General features: G+C 38.9%; 1 protein-coding gene across 2 annotated transcripts in view; it reads right to left on the bottom strand.

The window, feature by feature from the left end:
• The window catches only part of ABCB11 (ATP binding cassette subfamily B member 11), a 77342-nt gene that overhangs the window by 34007 nt on the left and 19096 nt on the right, over positions 1-24239 (bottom strand). The window contains exons 7-16 of one of the 2 annotated variants that reach the window (XM_028123215.2): positions 22772-22943; positions 19825-19949; positions 18077-18251; positions 12204-12317; positions 9645-9755; positions 7154-7279; positions 5529-5732; positions 3393-3563; positions 2683-2884; positions 1558-1633 (exon numbers count right to left, since the gene is read on the bottom strand). In XM_028123215.2, the coding sequence (XP_027979016.1) occupies positions 1558-1633; positions 2683-2884; positions 3393-3563; positions 5529-5732; positions 7154-7279; positions 9645-9755; positions 12204-12317; positions 18077-18251; positions 19825-19949; positions 22772-22943 (1476 nt within the window). The remainder of the gene's footprint in view (positions 1-1557; positions 1634-2682; positions 2885-3392; positions 3564-5528; positions 5733-7153; positions 7280-9644; positions 9756-12203; positions 12318-18076; positions 18252-19824; positions 19950-22771; positions 22944-24239) is intronic. The other variant, XM_028123223.2, reaches the window with a different exon arrangement.

Genomic DNA, 24239 nt, shown 5'->3' with positions numbered 1-24239 from the left:
ATAGGAAATGTTTATATTAAAAATGGTTACTTGGTCCTAATAATAAACTGTAAGTAAACTACTTAAAACAAGTAGAATTTTGTTCATCTGAAAAGTTAAGAAAATATTTATTTTCTTGTTGACATGATGATGAAATATATCACTTCCTCTTTACAACCTTTAGCCCAGTAATCAAAAGAGGTGCCTAGCCATGTTCTGTGTTTAAGAAGGTAGTCAGTATCTTCAGGTTGTGATTCCAATGACCCTTATAATTTTTTTCCTCCAATCAGAGAAGCATGGTTAAACATAATGCCTAATATCTATAAAAATCACCTAACAATTTTGGCAATTTTTTTAGCTTTTACTTTACAGAGTAACTTGAAGTTATTGCTTTACTATTTTCCAAATTCAATAAATTTGACAAAACCAGCATTTCTTGAAATTTTTATGAATAGACTTATTCTCAAAAGGAAAAATAAAAACTAAGCATAAGCTCAGTGAACTATTCTTTTTTTTCTTTTTGAGTATAGTTGATATACAATGTTACACTGGTTTCAGGTGTGCAACATAGTGATTCAACAACTCTATATACATTATTCTTTGAATATTAAAGATAAATCTGTGTTTGAATTACTTGGGGTTGTTACCTAAATGTTTTATTTTAAGCCTCTTTAAACCAGCTTTCAATAAGCAATATACTACCTTGAAAAAGCAAGTCTTATAACTGAGCCTTTGCCCAGAGTACAGCCTTGAATTAAACATCCTAGAAATGGTAAAGGTGACAGTAAGGAAATCTGCTGTCACCCATTGTTTATGAACAGCCTCCTAACTTAGGGAAAAAAATCTTAAGTAATATCTTCATGAAGAGAGATACTCTTGGGCAGAATTCTTCCTAATATGCAGATTTTAACATTAAGGGAATTTTTTACTGAAACTCTTAAGTCAGGATGAAAAACTAAAACTTACAGTCTTGCTAATAGCATATTCCAAAAATATGTTTGAAAGTCAATACCCCTATATTCATCCACAAAATAAATAAATAAATAAATAGCTGGGGTTTAAGGAAATTCTTTTCAAATGCTAAAAAAAAAAAAACACTTCTTTTTTCATCTAGTTAAGTAATGATTTGAATTCAGATGGGTCACTCTGGAAGCAGGAATATTTGTATTTCAACTGCAGCTCAGCAAGTGAAAGAATGGCCCTAAAACCATGAACTTCACCTCCATGTAAAACAATGGTTTATACCATGGTTAGATCTAGGGGACAAGACCAAACAGATTTTTTAAATACCCTTTCTAAGCTCAATTAACAACATTTTAATTATAAAGCATCTCTGTCATGACCCTACCCACAATAAGACAAGAAGCTAAAGTTAAACAAAAAATCCCCATGAACTGGAAACAGAAAATGTCAATATAGCAACCAAGGATTCATTTGCACGTTCATATCACATGAAACCTGGGGCTATGCTCAAGGCTATCCTGGTTTTACCTAAGATATTCCCTGAGGATCATAGGTGCAGAGGGCTCCTAAGAATATTTTTAAAACCTTAACATCTGCCCCATGCCTTCAACTTACCTTAAACTAGCCTGGTAGCTCCCTCTGCAAAAGGTCTGTTTGTTGTCAAGTGAGGCCCCGTCCGTTTTATCTTCTCCTATTCAACAGAACATGAACGATTCCTTAGTGTATACAATAAGGAGAACCATATCAAAAGAAAACTTCTTACTGTGCTCTTGCCTAGCCTATCATTACTATGTCTGATGCTAAAACATTCTATTAACTTCATTGTGGCAAATAAAACTTAACGCGTATCCAGCACATTCTAACAAAAATAAAATGTCAAGATACTCAGCAGGGGGTGCCTGGCTGGCTCAGTCCAAAGAGCATGCAACTCTTGGACATGGGGTTGTGAGTTCCAGCCCCACCTTGGGCATAGAGATTACGTAAATAAATAAATAAATAAATAAACTTAAAAAAATACTCAGGATTGAATTTTTTGAGCTGTGTGATACCCCCTGTGTTATCTCCAACAAATAGATATCTGAAAGAATGAATCATAAAAAACGGAAGGGAAACCCACTAGAGGTCATTTCTATGGTAGAGTCACCAAATTAAAAAAGAAAAAGAAAAAAAATCTTTTCAGAAGAGATCACATATGTTAAATATACACAGTAGTTTTACCCGGTGGGGTTCACAAATCGAGATGTGGTATGTGGTATGGTAGAGAAAGTTTGAAGTGGTGGTTGGTTAATGTAGGTTGGGATAAGTTACCAAATCTGAAAATTCAAGCTAAAAAACAAAGGATGCACTAGGGCCTGATGTATCTATTTGCTATTTGCTTTAGTGAAAATGAGCAGTGTTTAGTCACTGATTGCTTTACTCAATCAGCAAGAATAGAGGTCCTACTGGGCGCCGGACACTCTAGGAAGGCTTTCCGATTTGCAAAGTGGGGAGAGGAGAACAAAGGGGGTGGCCTTAAAATCATCTTCCCCAGAAGACCTGGGTTTTAGCTCTGACTCGATCAAGTAACTGAACCTCCTGAGATTCTGTCCTTTCTCTTACCATCTATATAATGCCTCCAAGGGCTTTTGGGGGAACAAATAAGACAGTGTTTATTAAAATGTATAGAAATCCACGAAACTATGAGAGCTAACAAACATAATGCTCTACAGAATGTACAAGTGTAATGGAAAAGACACTTGCCTTTTATGCCTTCTACGTTAGCAGCCTGATCACCTTGACTCTGCAAAGTCACTAGAGTGAAGTAGACTCCTTTCCGTTCCAACAGTTCCTCATGGGTGCCTCTTTCCACCGCTGTACCATGTTCAAAACCAATAATGACATCTGCAGCTCTGACTGTGGACAGGCGATGAGCAACTGAAATGATCGTATGTCCCTGCTGAATCTGTAAGAATGTACATTGCACTGTTAACCAAACGGTAAGACAGAGCTGACATTGACATTTGGATGGTCTCAGAACCCACAAGTGATCAGAGCCTGGGTCCTTGGGAAAACCCTCAAATAGGCACTCTGCAGGCATTAGAAAAGGCCGGCGCACTTTGTCAAGGTCATGAACACCCCACACGTTGGTCCAGCTGCTGCTATTAATCAACAGCTAAAATCAAAATTGAAATTTTTGAAATCCCATATTATAAGTTAGATTTAATAAGATTTAAAATTTTGCATTTGTTGCTTTTGGAAGCAAGCCATTCTGACTTCTATTCAACTGTGAGGAGCAGTCTAGTCGGTATTTTCTAAACAGTCAGACTGGAGACACTGACCCATGTAGTCCTTCTCTTTCCCTCCCCTTCTCCATCCCTCCATTCCCCCTCTCCCTCCTCTCTCAGTGAGCTGCCTTTCCCACAGCACATTTCCACATGGTCTTGTAAAATGAACTCAGACTTTCAACAGACCTTACTCAGTGCCTCTTGTACCATGGCTTCACTCTCGTTGTCCAGTGCCGAGGTGGCCATGTCCAAAAGCAGGATCTTGGGGTTTCGGACAAGGGCTCTGGCAATGGCCACTCTTTGCTTCTGGCCACCACTCATCTGGCCTCCTCCCTCTCCGACAAGAGTGTCAAATTGCTAGGAAGAAGATGACACCGGTAATGAAGACGAACAATTTGATGGCTCCTGGCAGTGATCATTACAAGATCCTTTCTAGCTCCCTTCTCAAGCATGAATTTTCACAGGCGCAACTTTCACTGAAAGAAATACCCTTTCCTGAAACAGGTTACTATCTGATCGATATTTGTGTGTAAGATAAAGAAACTGATTTATTCTTGGGGCGCTTGAGTGGCTCAGTCAGTTAAGCGTCTGCCTTTGGCTCAGGTCAGGATCCCAGGGTCCTGGGATGGAGCCCCACATCAAGCTCCCTGCTCAGCGGGGAGCCTGCTTCTCCCTCTCCCTCTGCCACTCGCCCTGCTTGTGTTCTCTCTCTCTCTCTGCCAAATAAACAAATAAAATCTTTGAAAGAAAAAAAAGAAACTAATTTATTCTTTCATTCCCGGGTTCACTGGGCTGTATAAATGTTTCTCTCAAGCTCAACTTCAAATAAAATGTTTTCACCAAAGTAGGGGCACCTGGGTGGCTCAGTTGGTTAAGCATCCGACTCTTGATCTCAGCTCGGGTCTTGATCTCAGAGTCCTGAGTTCAAGCTCTGTGTTGGGCACCACACTGCGTGTGGAGCCTACTTAAAAAAAAAAAAAAAAGTTTCCACCAAAGTAAAGGTTGATCAGGGTCCTGAAAACCCATTTTAAAGGGTTAAAGCACCTATCAAATTCTTCCCTCTTTTCTCTAGCTAAGCAACACAGAAAAAGAAATATTAAAGCTGTCTCTATATTACAAATGAAAGATCAAGCTGGCTGTACAATCATTACCATCGACAGCAAAAAGTTACTGAGTATCTTTCATGTCTAGCATTATATTGGAATCTCACAATGATGTCAGGCTCTTGTCTTGTTTATTATTAGCCAACATGAGTTGAGCATTTACCATGTATAAAGCATGAAGTTGAGCTCTTTACACATATCACCTCATTAGTCCTCCCAGATGCCCCATGGGGCAGGTACTACTGTTCTCCTCAATCAACGGGTAAGGAAATGCTGGGGTGTAAGGGGCTAAAGTAACTTGCCCAAGTTTATAGAGCTTGCAAATGGAGAAGCTGGGATTTTCATGGAGGCAGTCTGATTCCAAAGCTTTATACTCTTTACCACTGGACTATATCATACTCACAGCTGCAATCCTATTCACACAGGTAATCTAGAAGGCTGAATAGGAAATGATCTAGAGCACAGACTCTGGAGCCAGACCACCTGGATGTGAACCTTGACTCTCCTGCCTTGAGCAAGTTATCTGACTTCTTGGAACCTTAGTTCTCTCTTCACAGATAGAAATAATAATAGTAGCTGCCAGCAGGATGGTTGTGAGAGTTAAATGAGATGTAAAGTGCTTAGAACAGTGTCCGGTAGGTAGTAAGCACTATATATATGTTAACTGGTAATAACAGCTCTTCTTTGACTTAGGAGACCATTTGACTTAGAAGCCACAAAATACATATAAGTGTAATAATATAGAGTTGGTTTTTGTTGTCATTGTCTAAAATGAAGATAAATGAGGAATTTTTGAATATGTGAGATACAGTACTGAGGCCACAGAATTAGCTGCCTAAGCCCAAGAAAATGAAAGAACAATGACACTGGTAGGCATCAATGAACATTGTGTAAGTCATTGCCACATAACAAATTTATCAATTGCTTAGACAAATGCTCAACAGATGGAGTAAGAAGATTGTACCTCTGTCAAAGGGAGCTTTTAAAAGAAAGTTCCCCTGTTTGTAGATTTTAATATATCAACAACAATACGCTTTCAGGCAAAGGGGAAAACTCATGGTACATTTCCAGGAATGAAACCTAGCATGGCATTAAGAATTTAATGATTTGGGATTCAAATGGAAAGAAATGTATAGTATCGTGTAACTTTTTCTTTTTCCTTTTACAACTTTCTGAGTTTTGCTCCCCCACCCCACCCAGGATGAGAGGCCAGGGGTACCTGTGGCAGGTCCATGATGAAGCTGTAGGCATTGGCTGCCTTGGCAGCTCGAACTATATCTTCCATTGTTGCGTCCTCTCTGCCATAACGAATGTTCTCTGCAATGGTGGTGGAGAACAGAACGGGCTCTTGCTCCACCAACCCAATCTGAGCTCTAAGCCACTGAATGTTAAGAGAGCGAAGGTCATGGCCATCTAAAGTCACCTAGAGACCATAAGCACAACGTCACATCTCTTGGAACCCTTCAGGGTTCTGAATCAAAATGTTATGTTCTACTTGACCTATGGGGAGAAATAATAGAGACCCACAGGATTATAACAGAAATCATTCCTCCCATAACGAGGTTGTTTATATAGGAGTGTTGATATATAGTTGAAATCAAGTCTAGCTGTAGAACAATTCGTTGTAAAAACACAAATGATATAAAGGTCATTTAATGTAATATGACTGGCCCAGGAATGGAAAAAAAAATCTAATTCTTCAATAGAGTCAAGTCAGTTATTCACCATACTTTATATATTTTTATTATCGTTTGACTTCTGACCTAAAATGGACTTCAAAAGCTACAAAGAAAAGAAGACATGGTCCCTATCGTGTAGGTATGGTTTACAGTAACTCTTACTTTCTGGCCAGATTCATCAAATAGAACTTTACTGTTCAAAAGTAATTGAAAATGTAAGTGGGATAAACAAAAATCACTATTAGCAAAAAAAGTAAAAATCTTACATCAAGAGACCATGATTTCTATGTATTCAAGAGTATAGTTATGCTGGTATGTAGCAAAGAATACCTGTAGGATGAACCGTCCATAACAAAGAAACATTCCATTATGTTTGTCATGTCAGTGTAACAGCACACCCATGACAGGGAACGCCTTGCATTGAAGCCACTTGATACACACTCAGATGATTCTATCTCAAAGCATCAAGGAGATGTTGACAAGAATGACTTGGAGAGCGTAGAAAGAGCAGAGCCTTTGACATCTCAGGGCCCTGGGTTCAAATCAGAAGCAGGTCTCAATCTCTCTGACTCTGCTTCCTTTTCATAAAATGAGCATATATACCTTGGGGCTCATTTTGAAAATAAGTAATCATCTTCACAAAGGACTTGACATATGTGATAAACAAATGGCAATGGTGGCTATTTATTTTCTTAGTTTCAGTCTATGTTTATAGGCAAGTAAACACACGAGGAAAAAAGAGATGAAGGAGTTGGTGAAATTATATGATTTGTCTTTAAAACCTAAATTCTCAAAGCAGTCATCATTCATTCATTCATTCATTCCAGCCATGCAACTTTTCCTATACTTGGCATTTGGAAAACTTGAAGAGACAATAATGATTTTGTTACAATACAAAGAAGGAAATGGAAATGCAAATTCACTGACAAGGCAGCAACACCATTTTGAATGTGTGTGCACATCCCTGAGCAAACGGGCTGGTCGTTCATTGAACACGACCGCCGTGCAGGGAATCAGTCCAGTCGATTCAGTCAAAACCTCAGGAAGTCAATTCTGTGTGCGTCAGGACGGTCTCTGTGTACCCTAGGCCTTTGTGCTTGACCAATGTATCCGCATTTGCACTCTCCCATCCCCATGCATTGAGAGGCTTCTGGAAGACACCCACCATGCCTTCACTGGGGTCGTAGAAACGCTGAATAAGCTGCAAGGCTGTGCTTTTGCCGGATCCACTGGATCCTACCACAGCTGTCATTTCCCCTGATTTAACGACCATGCTGAGGTTATCTAAAATCTGCAGAGAAAAGAAAAGAACAATGTTCAGATTGTCAGCAATTAGACTTGTAAGTTAGGACGCTTTGTGACGAAACTCTGTATGTATTTACTTATGCCCTCAAAGCAGTAACTATCAATATCTGTCAATAACCAGAAAATCAGCAAACAGTGCCTATGATGAGGTTTTAGCATTTAGCACATTACTCATTAATAAATTGATAGTGGCACCCAAGAAAGAAAATGATGTGTGGTAACACTGTTGAAGTAAATAAACCACGCCAACTTGTAAAAGTACGCTCCAGAATCCACATTTAAAACATTTCTGATAGGGATGCCTGGGTGGCTCAGTCGATTAAGTGTCTGCCTTTGGCTCAGGTCATGATCCCAGGGTCCTGGGACCCAGCGCCTGATCAGGGAGCGCACTTCTCCCTCTGCCTGCTGCACCTCCTGCTTGTGTTCTCTTTCTCTCTCTCTGACAAATAAATAAATAAAATCTTTTAAAAAAAACGAAACACTTCTGATATACTAGGATGCCTCAAGGAGACTGTCCCAATTAAGGAAAGAAAGCCATTAAGTTAGAAATACAATACTAATTTACTGATCATGGATTAACAATAAACTAATGTACAAATTTTAAGCTGTCATACACTTGTATTGCATGTGAACATCTTATCTGAAAAACTTTCCCTAACAAATGTTTGTGATGTGTTTATTAAGTTTAAAGCACTGTTAAAGGTAGAGACTGAATGCTGGTAGGTCTAGAAAGGGAAGAACAGGAATCTAATTCAGAAGCATCTGTTGGATATTTTCACCAATTCAGTGGTGATTTTTATACCTCTTATGTAAAGGTGGTTTGGGGTCCTTTGTGTGACAGAATCTCACGTCTTTCATTTCACACTAGAGAGTTAGGCTTGCAAATATACCTTCATTTACTGTAATCTCCCCCAGGGCGGGCAAGCGTAGTGTGTGCTTTTTCTCATTATAGCCCGGGACGTGCGGCACCCAGCAGGGCTGAGTACATATAGGTGTAAGTAAGAAGATTTTATTAAAACAAACCACTGGTGTTGGGAATAGAGGATAAAACAGAAATGAAATAAATGTGTTTTAATTCAACTGGTATTTATGAAACAGCTATTATGAGCTAGTTCTGAACAGATTTTCTAAAGCAAGTTTTAGCCATCCATTAAAAAATCTTTACTGAGTACTATCTTGTGGTTTATCTTTCACAAGGTACTTTGACATATGTTGTGACATTTAATGTTTCCATATATATGTGATATGTAACAGTAATAGAAAATATACTTCAGCAATTTAATCAGAATATATAGGTACCTGTGTTTATATATATATATATATATATATATATATATATATATATATAATGTATGTGTGTATGTTTGTGTGTGTGTATGTATGTGTTTACCTATGTTTTAGGTATGTAGTATCAGAATTAAGTTGCAAGGGATTTAGTTCCCATAACAGAAATATTAACAAAGGGTGGCTAGAGGTATTCTTCTTTTTTTTAAGATTTTATTTATTTATTTGACAAAGAGACACAGTGAGAGAGAGAACACAAGCAGGGGGAGTGGGAGAGGGAGAAGCAGGTTTCCCGTGGAGCAGGGAGCCCGATGCGGGGCTCCATCCCAAGACCTGGGATGTGACCTGAGCTGAAGGCAGACGCTTAACGACTGAGCCACCCAGGCGCCCCGGCTAGAGGTATTCTGTTAAAAAATTAGGAATAAATCTCATTTTGAAGTCAACCTACTCAAGGAGAGTAGATCCTAATTTTCCTATAGATGAAATTGCCTTTAAAAATACTTGCTCTGTAGGTACAGGAAAACTAAATGTTCTTCCGCATGTGCCCTGGGCAATCACCTAGCCCAAGACACATGAGCATGAGGCCACAAGATTACCCTTCCTCCAAAGACTGATCTAGTGACCCTTGTGAACTTACAGATAGGAAGCGAAAAACTACAAAGGCAGCAGCTTTTCTTTGCCAGAAGTACCCTACCCACTCAGTGTTCCGCCTTCTGCATCTGTACTTCTGGATTGTTCTGATTGCCTTGCAGTTTATTCAGCTTATGCTTACAATGACAGGCCCTGCCACTCATTTCAACAGAGGATCGTACTTAATTTGACCTAACCTGAATGGGTTGCCAGACTGTGTCCTCCCCAGAGGGATTTGCACATTGTCTACTCCAAAGGAATGTGACTTGTTGCCTAAGAAATGACATGATGCCTAAGGGTACTTCTAGACAAACGTGCTTCTATTCCTTCTTCCTGCAAACTGTCATGCTTCAGAAAAACAAGTAACTTGTGGCCCTGGATATGAATCATCAAAGAAGAAAAATGCCGTCATTCCTAGAGAAAAGATGAACACTTACCTTCACCTCTGGCCTGGAAGGGTAGTGGAAGGTCACATTATGGAATTCAATTTCACCCTTAATTCGATCCAACTTGTAACCCTCCTCTGACATGCAGTCAATGACGGGTTTCTGGAGTAGAATATAAAAGGAATATAGCTACAACAAAGGTATATGCATCTGTTGTCCATCCTGGTTTGAATTTGTTCATAAAACAGAACAACAACCAGGTAAAACACTGCACCAAAGGTGCTTCCAGATTAAATATTTATTAATAATAGTAATAATACTAACATTTACTGAGATATTAATATGACATATTATATTACTAGATATGAATAGTATTAGCATATCATATTACACACATAATATATTAATAGATAACCAAATATACGCAAAGAATTAATACATAATTAATTATAATGAATATGAAGTACATGTCAATATATAATTGACATATACCTTCACATTAATTAAATGGAATTAACTTAATTATTATTACCATTTGTTGATATATTGCTATGACATATATTATTATATAACAATATAATAACAATATATAACAATATTATAATATGTAGTATTGATCTATAGTTATGTTAGTATATAACATATTATTATTATGTATTATTATATTATTGCGATACCATGGAAGAAAATTTACAATTGTCTTTTTTCATTTATGTGATTGTCACTATAACCTAACTAGACAGGTGATACGCTCAATTGTTCGTTGAGGAAGTAGAGAACTCTCAGAGAGGTTAAGTATCTTTCCTAAAGCCACACAACTAGTCAGCCAAGCTGGAGTCCAATAGTACTCTACATCTGAATACCTATCGTAGATGATAATTAAAACTAACTGAATGTCCTTAAGTGGTATCCTCAAATACTACCAACCTTTAGTGGTTATTCTGAATTTCACCTCTGTTGTTGTTAGTGTGAGCCTAATCTAGAATTTAAACATTCTAGTTAATCAGACAAGAATGAGGGCTACCCCCTGCCACCAGAACACTCCAGGGTCAGCTTCTTCTCCCTTCTACACTTGTGAGAGAAATTCATCATCATATCTCTATCTGGGGCAATAGTGTAATCTACTTTCTTCCTCTTGGGTCTCTCGTAAAGACAATAAAGTAATTTTTAAAGGCCTTAGTTTTTTGTAATAGCTTCAAAGGCCTTTTAGACTCATCATCTTATCTGAGCATATAATAACCCTAAGAATGAGGTAGAATTTGGATAACTCAATGTGTCTATGTGGTTTTCAACAATCTGTTTATACTGCAATATATGAAGCCCCAGATATAAAACAGATAAAGCGATGAGCAGTCTCCTCACGCAGGTTTTATGCTTCATAAATACTGAAGATTTAGGGGACCAAAGAAACACTTCCGGCTTTCCATGGCTTCCAGAGAGGAAGAACAACACATCTTGCCCGCTTCCTCCTTCTATTCTCAGATTTTGACTTTCTAGCTGGATCTCCAATGCGCTTCAGTAGATTAAATCCTAGCTAGGCTACCAGAATCCTTTACAAGCTTGTAGAAGCTTTCTGTCACAGTCAGAAGATAATCTAAACCTATGAACTTGGCTTTAAAGACCTGCATTATCTGGCCCCTTCCTCTCCCTCCAGCCTCTGTACTCTTGCTCACTCTGCTCAGACACACTGACCTTGTTTTAGGTCCTTGCATTCACCAATCCTTTTCCAACCAGAAGTGCTCTCTTCCAGGAATAGCCTCCCTGCCCTCACTTCCCACGCACGGCTCCTCCCCTAAACCTCACTTTGCATGGCTGACTCTCCCTGCGGTTCTCAGCGCAAATACTACCTCCTCAGAGATGATGTTCCCCTCACTTGAAGACTCCTCCCCTCACCCCAACCGTTACCACGCTATTTTATTCCCTTTATTGCACTGATATTATCCTAGCTTTGAATGTACTTACTTCTTTTTTCAACTTTTATTTTTCACTGAAGTATGTTTGGTTTCAGGTGTACAGCATAGTGATTCGACAATTACATTACCAAATGCTCACCAAGATATGTGTAGTTACCTTCTGTCATACAAAGTTATTATGGTATCACTGGCTACATTCTCTATGCTGTACTTTTCATCCCAGTGACTTATTTATTTTACAACTGGCAGTTTATCCCCTTCACCCCAACCCCCTAGCCCCCTCCTCTCTGGAAACCACATTTGTTGTCTGTATTTATGAGTCTATTTCTGTTTTTTTGTTTGTCCACTTGCTTTGCTTTTTGGATTCTCCATATAAGTGAGATCATATGGTATCTGTCTTTCTCTGTCTGACTTATTTCACTCAGCATAATACCCTCTAGATCCATAAACGTGCTTACTTCTTTATTGCCTGTTTTCCAGTATGATAAGAGAGCAAGGGCCTTATTTGTTCTATTTCACTCCTGCAGTCCCATCTCACTATGGGGTCTGGCTGATGACAGCCCCTATTAAGTATTGCTGAATTAAGGTCATTGTGATAGCCCCTCATTTTTCTTAACATTGAGGGTAAATTCCTCAGAACTTCATTTTTCTCCCCACCCCCAACCTGTTCATGGCCTTTACTTTGGCTTTCACCTACCCGGTCTATTGTCTGAAAAATGCTGGTGGCCGCTGCACGCCCAGTCGCAAAGGCTTCCAGACAAGAAGATGCATTGCCAAGATTTAAAGCTCCTAATAGAATACTGAGGAAAATCTGAAATGAAAAGAGACAAACATAGTTTTCGTGTGTTTTTGTCAATTTGTAAATAGTGCCATCATTTGGGCTATCCACGTGAGCTCAGATATTTCTCAGAAATATTCTTCCATGGGAGTTTGAAAGCTAAATAGCTCTTTAGAAACACCTGGAATAGTTTTTGTTCTGCAAAGTATCTCCAATTTTTCTATTGTTATGGTTTAAAAGACTACATTATATTTAAATGACCATCTATGTGTAGAACACGACACTACAAGAGTGTAGAACAGTATTCTACAAAGAAGAACATATTTTGAAATGAGTATGAGGTCTAAGCAAGGCAGCATATAGACACAAAGTGAGTTAGAATAGTGATATGATAATTCAGTTTGTAATATAAACAGGCTTATATAGTCTTCTGGTTAAAGGGTAACTGCAGCAATGAAGACAGTGATCAGCTTGATTGCTCTAGAGATAGGTACAAGCAATATAGGTTTGCTACTATATTGTTGCTACTAGTAGACTATTACTAGGATAACCACCGCTGTTACTACCACTACTACTTTTACTATTGTATATTTCTAAGTGCTTTACCTGTATTACTTCACTTAATCCATACAACAGAAGAGGAAACCAAGGTGTATGGACGTTCCCTAACTTACCCTACATTACAACATTTATTAAGTGGTAGAGCAGTATTTGAACCCAGGCTCTTGACTGACATTCTGTTTCGCAAACAGGCCCATCTGCTGCTGGTGGCATGCAGTTGGTATGGCGAGGTTCCTGGGCAATGCTGAGGAAACTGTCCTTTAACTCACCAACCCAGTCATCTCATTAAGTTAGGGGAAGGCGACTTGATCATGAGCAGATGTTCCTACCAAATAGCGCTCTGTGTTTATCAGTGCTGTTTCTAAAGGAAGAAGCAATGAGGCAATTTGTCCCGTGCCTCTAGGAGGAGCACAAGAGTTCTTTTGACCAAATGGGTGCTGGTCACATGATGCTTATGGGGGATGTTTCATTGACCACCATCCTTCATGGACCGGAGTTACTTGCTGAGCTGAAGATCGGCCGCTGCCTGAATGTAGTCTTCAGGCAGTCAAATGAACCCAGTCTGTGATGGTTTCCCTGCTTTCTTTCGATCTTCTGTCTGGACCATGAGACTCCTCAGAGCCTCCCAGCTACCTCCCTTCGTCTTCAGTAACCTCCATTCCACATATCATGATGATGTACACCAGTGCCCTCTTGCCTTCTCCCTGAATTCCCCGCTCCATGTGTGGGACAAACATTCCCTTTTCATCTTTCTTGTTCCTTGTCCTGAATTACACAAAGTAGTTCCTCCTATGGGCAGATTACTTCATCTTTCAAGCCCCAATTTCTTTATCTGTAACACAGGGGTACTAAAAGCATACACCCCATGGGACTTTTATGAGCATTAAATGAAATAATTAGTTTAAAGGTGATGAATCCAGTGTTAGCCACATAAATAATAGTGATGTTGAAAGAAGCAAGATTCCACACTTAGGAAGTGATACAGTGAATAGACAGAACAGTACATCTCTAAATTGGGTTAAGACCACATTTATCAGATTTCTTTCCAACTGAGCAAAGGAAACCTTCCACATGTCCTAGATCAGGGGTCAGCAAACATTTTCTATAACACGCCAGAGAGTATGTATTTTAGGCTTTTTAAGGCCAAATGGGCTCCGAAGCAATTACACAACTCTGCTATGTACTACAAAAGCAGCCATAGACAATAGTGAACAGATAATTGTGGCTGTGTTCCAATAAAACTTTATTTACAAAAACAGGCATCAGGCTGGGTTTGGCTGGGGGATCATAGTTTGCTGACTCCTGCTCTAGATTCTAGGTTGAATCACTAGGGGCCTAAGCTGAGGTTTGCAATCAAACCCTGCTCAGCCTGGCTTTGCAAATGTCTCCCTCGGGGTACTTAGGGAAGGAGTGTGTGGGACAGGACAGAGGCCTATACCTAGTATCATCACAATGGCTAGCACCCATCCCAACAGACCATCATTTCCCACCCCAAACATTTTACTCTAGCCCCGTGGACAGCAGCGTGGGAGTGCGAAAGGCCCGGGAGACCACTGGGGAACAATCTATCTATGGGTGTGCTGAGGAAAAGGTGGCTCCTTGGAAGTCAGATCCAGAGGCAGGAAAACAGTGGTTAATGAGTCAGGCCCCCGGAGGCACAGGCATGTGAGTTTATGTCCCCCTGCATGCCTCTCAACACATATTTTTCAACCTCGTGGCTCCATTTCATTTTTAAGTGGTAGTACAACGACATCAATACAGAATGAAGTTTTGATATGACATATGGTATTTATATGAAATATGCTACTTAGTGCTTGACACCTTATACACACTGAATAATGTTACTATCTATTCCTGCTGTTATTTTTTATTATTGAGTCCTGAAACCTGGGGAGCACAACAGAGCAGCCTTCTGCACTCTTCAATTCCCTTTCATCTTCTCTCCTAATAGATCACAGGGTTTGTTTTTTGTCTGTGTACAGGTGATACCAATCACAGTCATTTATGTGAACCACTTACCATGTATGCTCAATTACCATGCAGCCAATAACGATTTTATTCATGAAAAAATATATTCGGTTAACCTAATTGTTAATTACTTTAGTGGATTGATAACACTCAACTCAGCTCATGTATACTCAGACTTCATAGTTTGCTACTCAGAAGTATGGCCAAAGATGTGCCTGCAAACATGACTGAGAGAAAGAGAGAGATGGAGGGGTGGAGGAAGGGAGGGAGGAAGAGAGAGAAAGAACAATCAATGATTATACTGTTAATGGGGAGGTCTCTCATTTTCCCAAAGGGATCTTTCTTAAGGTGTAAGCAGAGGCTTGTAGGAAGGTGTTGGAGTAAGAGGTAAGGTTAACAATTGATGACTAAAATGTTAGAGACACATAGTATGTCACATCTGCACATAATAAGTACTCTCTCATCCCAATTATTTACAGAAGGTATAGACAAGAGTGGACACTTGAAGCTGAGGAGTGTCAGATTCGTTAAACAAGGAGGCCATTAGGCTGAGGTTGATTTAATGCCTTAGTAGCCTGCATGAGCAAACCAAAACCTAAGCGCAAATGCCTCAAGGTTAGGACATCAAGAACCTAAGGGCATCCAATCACAAATGGTCAATTAAGCTTCCCCAGGCAAGGCAACTGCTTAAGCCAGAGCCAATCAAATCACTGTTTTGCTTTCCTTCTGCCTCTTCTCTATAAAAGTCTCCCCCACCTCCCACCCCTGGCCTCTGTAGGTAGAGAGTGGCTTCTCATCACTTCTGGCTTGATGCTGCCTGATTGGAATTATTTTTGCTTAAAGAATCTCCTAAAAATTTTAGTATGCCTCAATTTATCTTAGAACCATAACACTGGATTCCTGCTAGAGAGAGTAACCAAGGCGTTTTTAAATTCAGTGTTTCCAACTAGAATTGTGTATTATTTAATTTTCAATTTACCAATTCATTCTTCCCTCTGAACTGTTATTTGGGCACACCTTTGTCCTCTCCTTGCAGTCATGGAATGACGGAAGGATGTCTTTTCTCAGCGCATGTTTTTCTGCAGAACGAGCAGATAGAAGCATCTGGGACTGCAGTCAACTGGTAAATGTTGAAAGTTCTTAAGAGTCATTAGACCAACAAAGATGAGGGACTTTGTAGTCAGGTTTCTGACCTGAAATACTTTCACTGGACTTTCAAATGTGCAAAGCTATGTTAGAGTTGTTAAGAAAGTGCTTAAATTGTAATAACAGCAACATTTTCCATCTATACTATCCATTTAAGGTTCAAAAGACACTTTAACACGTCTTATATTTAATTTTTTAAAACAAGTTCAAGTGATGCCAATTGTTCATCTTGCAAAGAAGAACTGAATTTTAAAAAGTTGTTCTTAGTGTATCATCAAGCTGTTAACGAGATAAAGTCAGTAGCTTAGATTGACTATGGTTTGACCTCACCGCTGATAATCATTTGTAAATAAATACATTTATTTGTTTAAGAAATTTAAACAAATAAATAAAATTCCATTCAACTTTCCCTAGAAATGTATTTATATTAAAGCAGTAGATCTCAAATTATAAGCTATCAGCTAGCAAATTTCTAGTAGATAAGATTTTGGCATTTTTCATTGTTTAATGAACAATGAAAATCTATCTCACCTAGAATCTTTTTTTTTTTTTTAGATTTTATTTATTTGACAGAGAGTGAGAGAGAGAGCTAGAGAGGGAACACAAGCAGGGAGAGTGGGAGAGGGAGAAACAGGCTTCCCGCTGAGCAGGGAGCCCGATGCGGGGCTTGATTCCAGGACCCTGGGATCATGACCTGAGCCGAAGGCAGACGCTTAATGACTGGGCCACCCAGGCTCCCCCTCACCTAGAATCTTGAGCCAAAATATTTTATTTAAGAATCATATATGAAACTGCTTCACATCTCCATGCTTTAAAAATTAATATACTTAATTACGGGGCACCTGGGTGGCTCAGTCGGTTAAGCATCCGACTCCTGATTTCAGCTCTGGTCATGATCTCAGGGCTGTGAGATTGAGCCCTGCATCAGGCTCTGCCCTCAGTGCAGGGTCTGCTTGAGATTCTCTCTCTCTCTCCTTCCCTCTCCCTCTGCTCCTCCCACCCCTTGTGTGTGCGTGCTCGATCTCTCCTCTCAAATAAATAAATAAAATCTAAAAAAAAAGATTAATATATGTAATTAAATAATTAATAGGCCAAATGAAACATGTATTTCATGTTTTATCTCCCTGGCCTCCTGTGTGGGGGCAGGAAGCGGTGGGCACAAATGTAAACAAACCCAAATGGTCAATTTCATTCAAGGGCTCTGAAGGAAAAGTTCAGCAAGCCATACAAGAGAATAAAAGATTGGGTGAGCACAGGAGGTCTTACTGGGAAGGTGCTGTTGAGCTGAGAATTAGAACAATGACAAGAGTCCCACTGTTATGAGAGGAGCTGTAAGCTAAGGAGGAAAAACGTTGGGTTTGTGAGCCGGAAGAAGAGATTTCTCTGATCCTAGCCACACTCGGTTACCCTGCTATTCACTGCTAACATCCTTGTCTTCTATAGCATTGTCATTAGGCATTGATGGGGTTGTTTAATTATTGCCTCTCTTCCCCACTGATCTATAAATCACACCAGGAAAAGATCACATTTCTTTTGTTCACTATTGAATCCTCTGTGCTGGCATATAGTAGATGCTCAATAATTCTTGAAAGAACAACGGAAAAAATTCAGAAAATTAAAGCAACCAAGGCATTCATGATAGCATGGCTCTAGCACAAGTGAACAATAAAATAGGGTCGTATTACCTGTTCAGTTGAAGATATTATTGGCTTGGTATTTTAGTAACTCATTGTGTTTCACAAATACATCCATTAGCACATATCTTGTACTATTATTAAGCTTAAATACATGAGCTATTAATTTTTAGCTGAGAGATCCCTGACTTCCCATTATCGTGGCATATTATCTTTTGAACTCAGTCAGAAAATCATTGTTTTACAGCTATAGAATTTTTAGTTAAGCGGAAATCATTAAATCACTGGTCTCATCAATTCAAATGCTCAGTGTTCCTTTACTATAAAATGTGTAAGCATTGCTTGTTTCTGCAGATGGACTCCATCAAATCGTTGCTGCTTTCCTCCCTCAGACGCTAAATGAATAAACAAAATGCCTTAACTGTAGGTTTTTCCGAGATTCCAGCAGGAAAAGTTATGTTTAGGTCAGTAAGATCAAAGTACCTGGACAAGGGTTCCTGGCGTATATTCTCCATCCTCTAGGACAAGTTTGGAGCCATACCAGAAGGCCAGTGCATAACAGAGGAAGATGAGACACCACATGAATCCAGTAAAGAATCCCATCACGATCCCTTTTCTAATTCCCCAACGCTGGGCAAACACAAGATTTTTCTCGTACCTGTGAAGAGAAAGCATTTGTGTCTACATCAGCAGCAGCAGCAGCTCAAGTTAGAATGTTTAAATCAGCCACAATGCTGTGCTTTTACTCAATGGTCATAAAAATCACCCCAGACACACAGCAGCTTTCGGAAAAGAAAATGACAAACTTCCGTGTAGTTATTTAGCTTATTTCAACCTGGCAATGAAATGTGTTGAAGGAACAATGCCTAACCAAACCTCACAGCTGATTACTTCTTGGAAAAGAACAGTGTGAGAAAAGTGGGAACTTTACCCCAAGAGAAAAGAATTTTCAACACAAATGTTTGGACGTGAGGGATTTAGTACTATTTGTGCTTGGATTGTTTTTACCAAGTCACATGGCATGCTTTCTATCAGAAAATGATGCAACTTTTTCCCCCAGGTTCAGAACCAGTGTTTGCACCAACTCATCTCCGTACACTCACCCATCTGCCCCGTGACCAAGAATGCTATGTTGTAACATGACCGGTCAGGTTCACAGCCATGGGATACGGATAACTATGTAGAAATTCAATCTAAGCACTAGGCTGCAGTGATTCTATGATCTAGCCATTAATAACTGGCATTGTCTTGAAGTTCAGACATTCTGTAACTGCCTTCCTTCATCTCAAAAAATAAATTCATGGAGAACTTTTAATATTTTGCAGGACAAAGTGAAGGTCTATCCTATGTTCCATTTTCAAAACATTTACAAAGCTGCTATTAATAACAATAATGAGTATCTTTTGTGGTGGAGGAAGTATGCTACTGAAATTTTTTGTGAGAAACTAGGTAACTTCACTCTATAAACCAAAAGAAGGAAAACAAACAAACAAAAAAAAAAAAAGGAAAAGAGAATAGAAATTGTAAATTCTATTCTCTTTTTTATTTGGTAACAATTGAGACTGACATCGTCATACTAGATCTCAAACTCATGAAATAAGAATTGAATTAAATTGGTGGCTATTTTATGAAATCAGTACCTGGCACTGGTACTTAAAAAATACTAGGTAAGAGGAAGAATTAACAAAATCAAATTCTCAACAACTGTGTTGTTTGGGTTTCATTAAGAATTAATCTTCTGGAATGATGGTCTGTAATATACCAACGCTAAATTTTCTTTGAGTAAATGGAAATTTCATCAGACTTTATAAAGAGCATGTAGTACAGTAGCTGAATAAAAGACACTGAATAAAAATGTGGTGAGCTGCATTTTAGGTATCTCGCAGCAAACAGTGTTACGGGCCATGAGGTATAATATGCATACATACCATGAGGTATAATATGCATACATATGCATACATACACACCACCAGAGTTGAAATAAATCCCTAACCTAAAATGGCATTCTAAAAATCTCCAACTACAATGTTTTCAAAAACACACAGCTAAAGGCTTGGGGGTCCTTGTAGTGCTTTGCCCAACTAATTACTCTCAGCTACCTCTTGAATAAAATCTCTCTCACGGTAAACAGACCAAGGTAAATCTGCCACTTTGTACAAAATAAGGAAGATTCAGGGTAGTAGGCCAAACGACGAAATTCAGGAAAGTGGCGGACGTTTCAATAAACCAACCTTTCAACCTCTTTTTTTTCACCACCAAAAGCAGCCACCGTTCGCATAGATGAAATGACTTCATCAGCCACTGACCCTGCTCTGGCGTAGGCCTTCAATTCATAGTCCGTAAACTTGGACACACTCTAAAATTCAAAAGAAGAAAACAAAACCAGGGAATTAAGTAAGTCAGTCTGTCATTCAGTGATTCATTTAGCAGAGTAAGTACGTGGTGTGCTTTCGTACAAGACTAGATTCTCGCCGTTAACGGTGTTCACGGAGGAAAGAATCTGGTCCAAGTTTGACCCGTGTTAAGCCCCATCCACGAATGTCTGGTTGTTAGCATACCAAAATGACTTCTTTAGAAGTCAGCCTCAAAAACCTCACAGAGTAAGTCCCCAATAGGGAATTCTGTGAGACCACAGTGTTTCATTCATCAAACTAATGAAGTTTGCAGGTGACTCCATATCACATTGCATTGCTATTGACCACAGGACGTTTGCACAATTTATGGACAAACACCAGAGACAGAGACTGGAGGTTAGTCAAGAGTATATAATTGGGAGAGAAGTCCTGACCATACAGAGGCTCATGATACTGCAGAGGTAATTGCACAGGAGAAAGCTCCAGATAAATATTACACCATTTTGACTCAACTGTAGGGGCTCAACTAACTAGTTTTGCTCTTTACAAAAGGAACCAAAAAGACATTACACTTAATATTTAACAAATTACTTTTTCTAAAATTGGACTTGGACTGAGTTGTAATTAGAATTAATCACCAAAGAAATCCCTGGCACAGATGAAGATACCAGAATGAACAAAAGCAAATATTGTAGAAGTTCGACTAACTCAGAAATCTAAAATATATATAGTACCCAGACTAAAGGAGTTTATCTTCCAAGTTTTTCCAAACTTTTAGCAGCTTAACTCTTCTCAAACAAAATCTTAAACGGAATTCTAAGATATAAAATAAGTAAATGTAGTATTGTTACAACAAATTTATGTCACAAGTCCACACTTTATAAAAGTTGTGAATTGAAAAGGCAACAATAGGGAAAGTAGGGCTATTTTCATCAACATGAAAATATGAATTTAGGTGTTACGAATGACGTTACAGTTTTTACCACAATCCTCTTCTAATTTATTTCTAAATTATGTATTGACGAAATTAAGTAGTTGTGAATATTAATAGTTTTACTGTAATTTAATGTACATTAAATAATCTCAGGATACTCCCATTAAATTGATACAGGAGTTTAAAGATGTAAATTGGAAAATATTTAATGATTGTTCATGATTCTCATGGTAAATATAAAAGTTAGACGCAGGCATACGAAACCCACAATAACATGTAACATGTCATATATTTTGCCCGCTCTTACTTTTTTTTTTTCCTTTGGGTCCTGCTTTTGAACTGCTTAGTGAAGTTGCTTATATCATTTTATACAAACATGCACAGACTTGAATTCAAGAAGAAACCAGTGCAGAGCTACAACATTCCAAATCAGTGACACATTTACAAGAACTTGGAATATGGGCACTTGAGATAGCAAGAGAAACCATGCCCTAAGCCTGTTAAAATCAAGTTACCCAGGCTACATCTCCACTGTGTTGAAATGTGACATCTGACTCATCTGAGTATGAATATTAACCACAGGTTTGAGGAAAGAAATTAAGTATATGGGGGCGGGGGGAAGCTGAATCAAATGTTCGCAGAATCCCTGAAGATCCCCCACGGATGGTGAGGCTTCCCTGGAGTGAAGCTTGAGAGTGTTTAGTAGGAAAGACTATCAAAAAGCTCACACGTTATGGTGGATTGGAAAAAATAAAAGCTAGTGTCTCTCGAGCAATTAATTCTGTGCCAGATGCCACACTAAATTCATAACATGGATTATGCCTTAAGTCATCACAATGACCTTTATCCTTCTCTTCAAGATGAGGAAGCTAAAGTTTTGACAAGCTAAATATATCTTTCTTGAGCCAGATGGTAGAGTCAGGGGCTGACCTATTGAGAGGAGTGAGCTCTTTGCCTTTGTCAGTCTGTACTACCTGGGAAACATTTGAGTAATATAGCCAGTCGATTGTTGAGAATATTTTGCTAGAAACTATTATGGAGATTGGTTTCCTGCTGCCCAATGATGGGAGTGTATTCAGCTTTCCACCTGAATTCTATTCTCATTTACAGCAAATTATTAGTTTGCCTGATCCTGTGACCTGCTATCTGATGTGTCTGCTCTAAAAGTATGATATAAGAATTTATTAATCCTTGGGAGTGTTTTCTAATGGATGACCCAAAATTCCTACTCCTACACTTTTTCTTGGCCTGCATGCCTGGGGAATGGGGATACCGCTGGGAATGGGTCAAGTGACCTCTTCCTGAAACTGATCAGACTGCATGGAGAGCACAGATGTGAATGCAGAAATCTCCTTTATGTGTTTGTTACTGATCTGAGTACATCTGTTGGGCCTTTTTGAAGAAAACATCTGAGCTTGGGAGACCATGGGAAGCAACAGGCATATGAGAGAGTGGATGGGGATTTGGAATCAGGCTCCTTTGTATTTGAATCCAGTTTTGTCACTCACTAGCTGTGCAGTCCCAGACAAGTCTCTTTACCTCTCTGAGCCTCCATTTCTTATGTTTAAAATGGCATTAATGCTTTATAAGATTGTTGTAAAGATTAGAGATAATAAATATGAAGTTCCTAATAGTGCGTGGCAAAAGAGTAAATGCTCAATAAATGTAGTTGTTATTGTTATTAATACAATAATAGTTATGTTATTAAAATATCATCAGTCCCTGGATTGATGGAATGTTATTTGATACTGAGGAATAACCAAACAAAATAAATCAAAACAGTGATAAATAATATTGACTAAACATACACAGGAAAAAGGAATCAAGTTTCACATTTCTGGCTGTTTCTCAGGGCAGATGTCCTGGAGAAAAGTGATAAGAAATTCTTACCAGACCAATGATGGCCGCTCCAATCCCGATGAGAGGACTCACAGAGATAATGACCAGGGTCAGTTTCCAACCCTGGTAAAATCCCAGCAGGAACCCACAGATGCTCGTGGTCATGCGCTGAATGAAAACGGCCATTTGGTCGGCAATGGCATCATTGACTTTGTTAATATCCCTAGAAACAAGAGACTTGGATCACTAAAACTGAATTTGGTCAATTCAAATGCCTTGTTGAGAAATCCCAGCCTTTCCCTTCTACTGCCATCTCTGTACCCCATTGCCTAGGAGAAACATAACAGCCTTTCACATGTGAAGAAACCTGCTATAGCTTGTGAGACCATCAAGCCTCTCCCTCCCTCACAGCCAAGTAAAGTTTTCCTCAACCCAGGTTTGCCAAATGGTGTCCATTCAATGTTGACAAAGACTTTCAGAAACCATCTTATCTGTGCCTTTCTTTCTTATAGTTCATATTCTTGGTCTGTCCTGAAGAGCCCTACTTTCCTTCTTTATACCTGCTAAATCCTTTCAGCCTCAAGGTGCAACCCACACACTACCTAATTCATAAAAACCCTCCAGGAAAAACTAATATCGTCCTCCCTGTGTTTGCATAGCAATGTAATGAGTCTGTGTTTGTGTGTGTACGGGTATATAATTATTGCATTCTGCTTATAGGCAGTATAGAATAGTGGTTAAGATCACAGACTGTGGGGCCAGACTCTGAATTTGAGCACAAGCTTTTCCTGGGCAAATTACTTAAACTTTCTGTGCCTTAGTTTCCTCATCTGTAAAACAGGGATAAAGACAGAACCTACCTCAATGGGTTGTAATGAGGATTAGTTAATATATATTAAGTATATAGAAGAGTGCTTAGAGTATAGTAAGCTATCAATGTGTCAGCTTTGTTTATTTATTTGCTTGCAACTTTTATCCCTCCTACAAGGCTGTAAGTTCCCTGAGATCAGGAGTTGTGTGGTTTATCTTTATGGCTTACATATGGTAAGTCCTCTAGAATATTGGTTGAATATAATTACATTAAATTCATATTCCTAGGAACATTCTCATAATCTCTTGTTTAGATGGAGCAAACAGGGCTTAGGACTTAATAGCAAAAAAAGGACCTAAGATATTACCCAGAGATTTGACAATTGTATTCCAGCAAGGTTAAGTATTTATTCAAAGTCACAGTAAGTAAGGGGCAGAATGAGTGCTAGAATCTAAGTATCCCAACATTCAGTCTTTGATCTTCACTATACTACACACATGGGACCTCATGGGACTCCAAAGTTCAATTCAATAGGGTTCAATTGCTTCTAATTACTCAGGGCTCTTTCAGAATACTTGGAGGAGGAAGGGAAGGGGGGGCTATCAATCACCCCAACTGGTCTTTAGGTATAAACCAGATTTAAATCCAATTGTTTAGTTTCAATCTTTCTCAAACTACTTTGGATTTTTTTTTTTTTTTTGGTCTTTG

The sequence above is a fragment of the Eumetopias jubatus genome, unplaced genomic scaffold (assembly GCF_037043125.1).
Source record: "Eumetopias jubatus isolate StellerSeaLion01/CBP00866 unplaced genomic scaffold, mEumJub1_p1.0 scaffold_3, whole genome shotgun sequence".
Taxonomy (NCBI): domain Eukaryota; kingdom Metazoa; phylum Chordata; class Mammalia; order Carnivora; family Otariidae; genus Eumetopias; species Eumetopias jubatus.
This window is presented reverse-complemented; position numbering and strand designations above follow the sequence as displayed.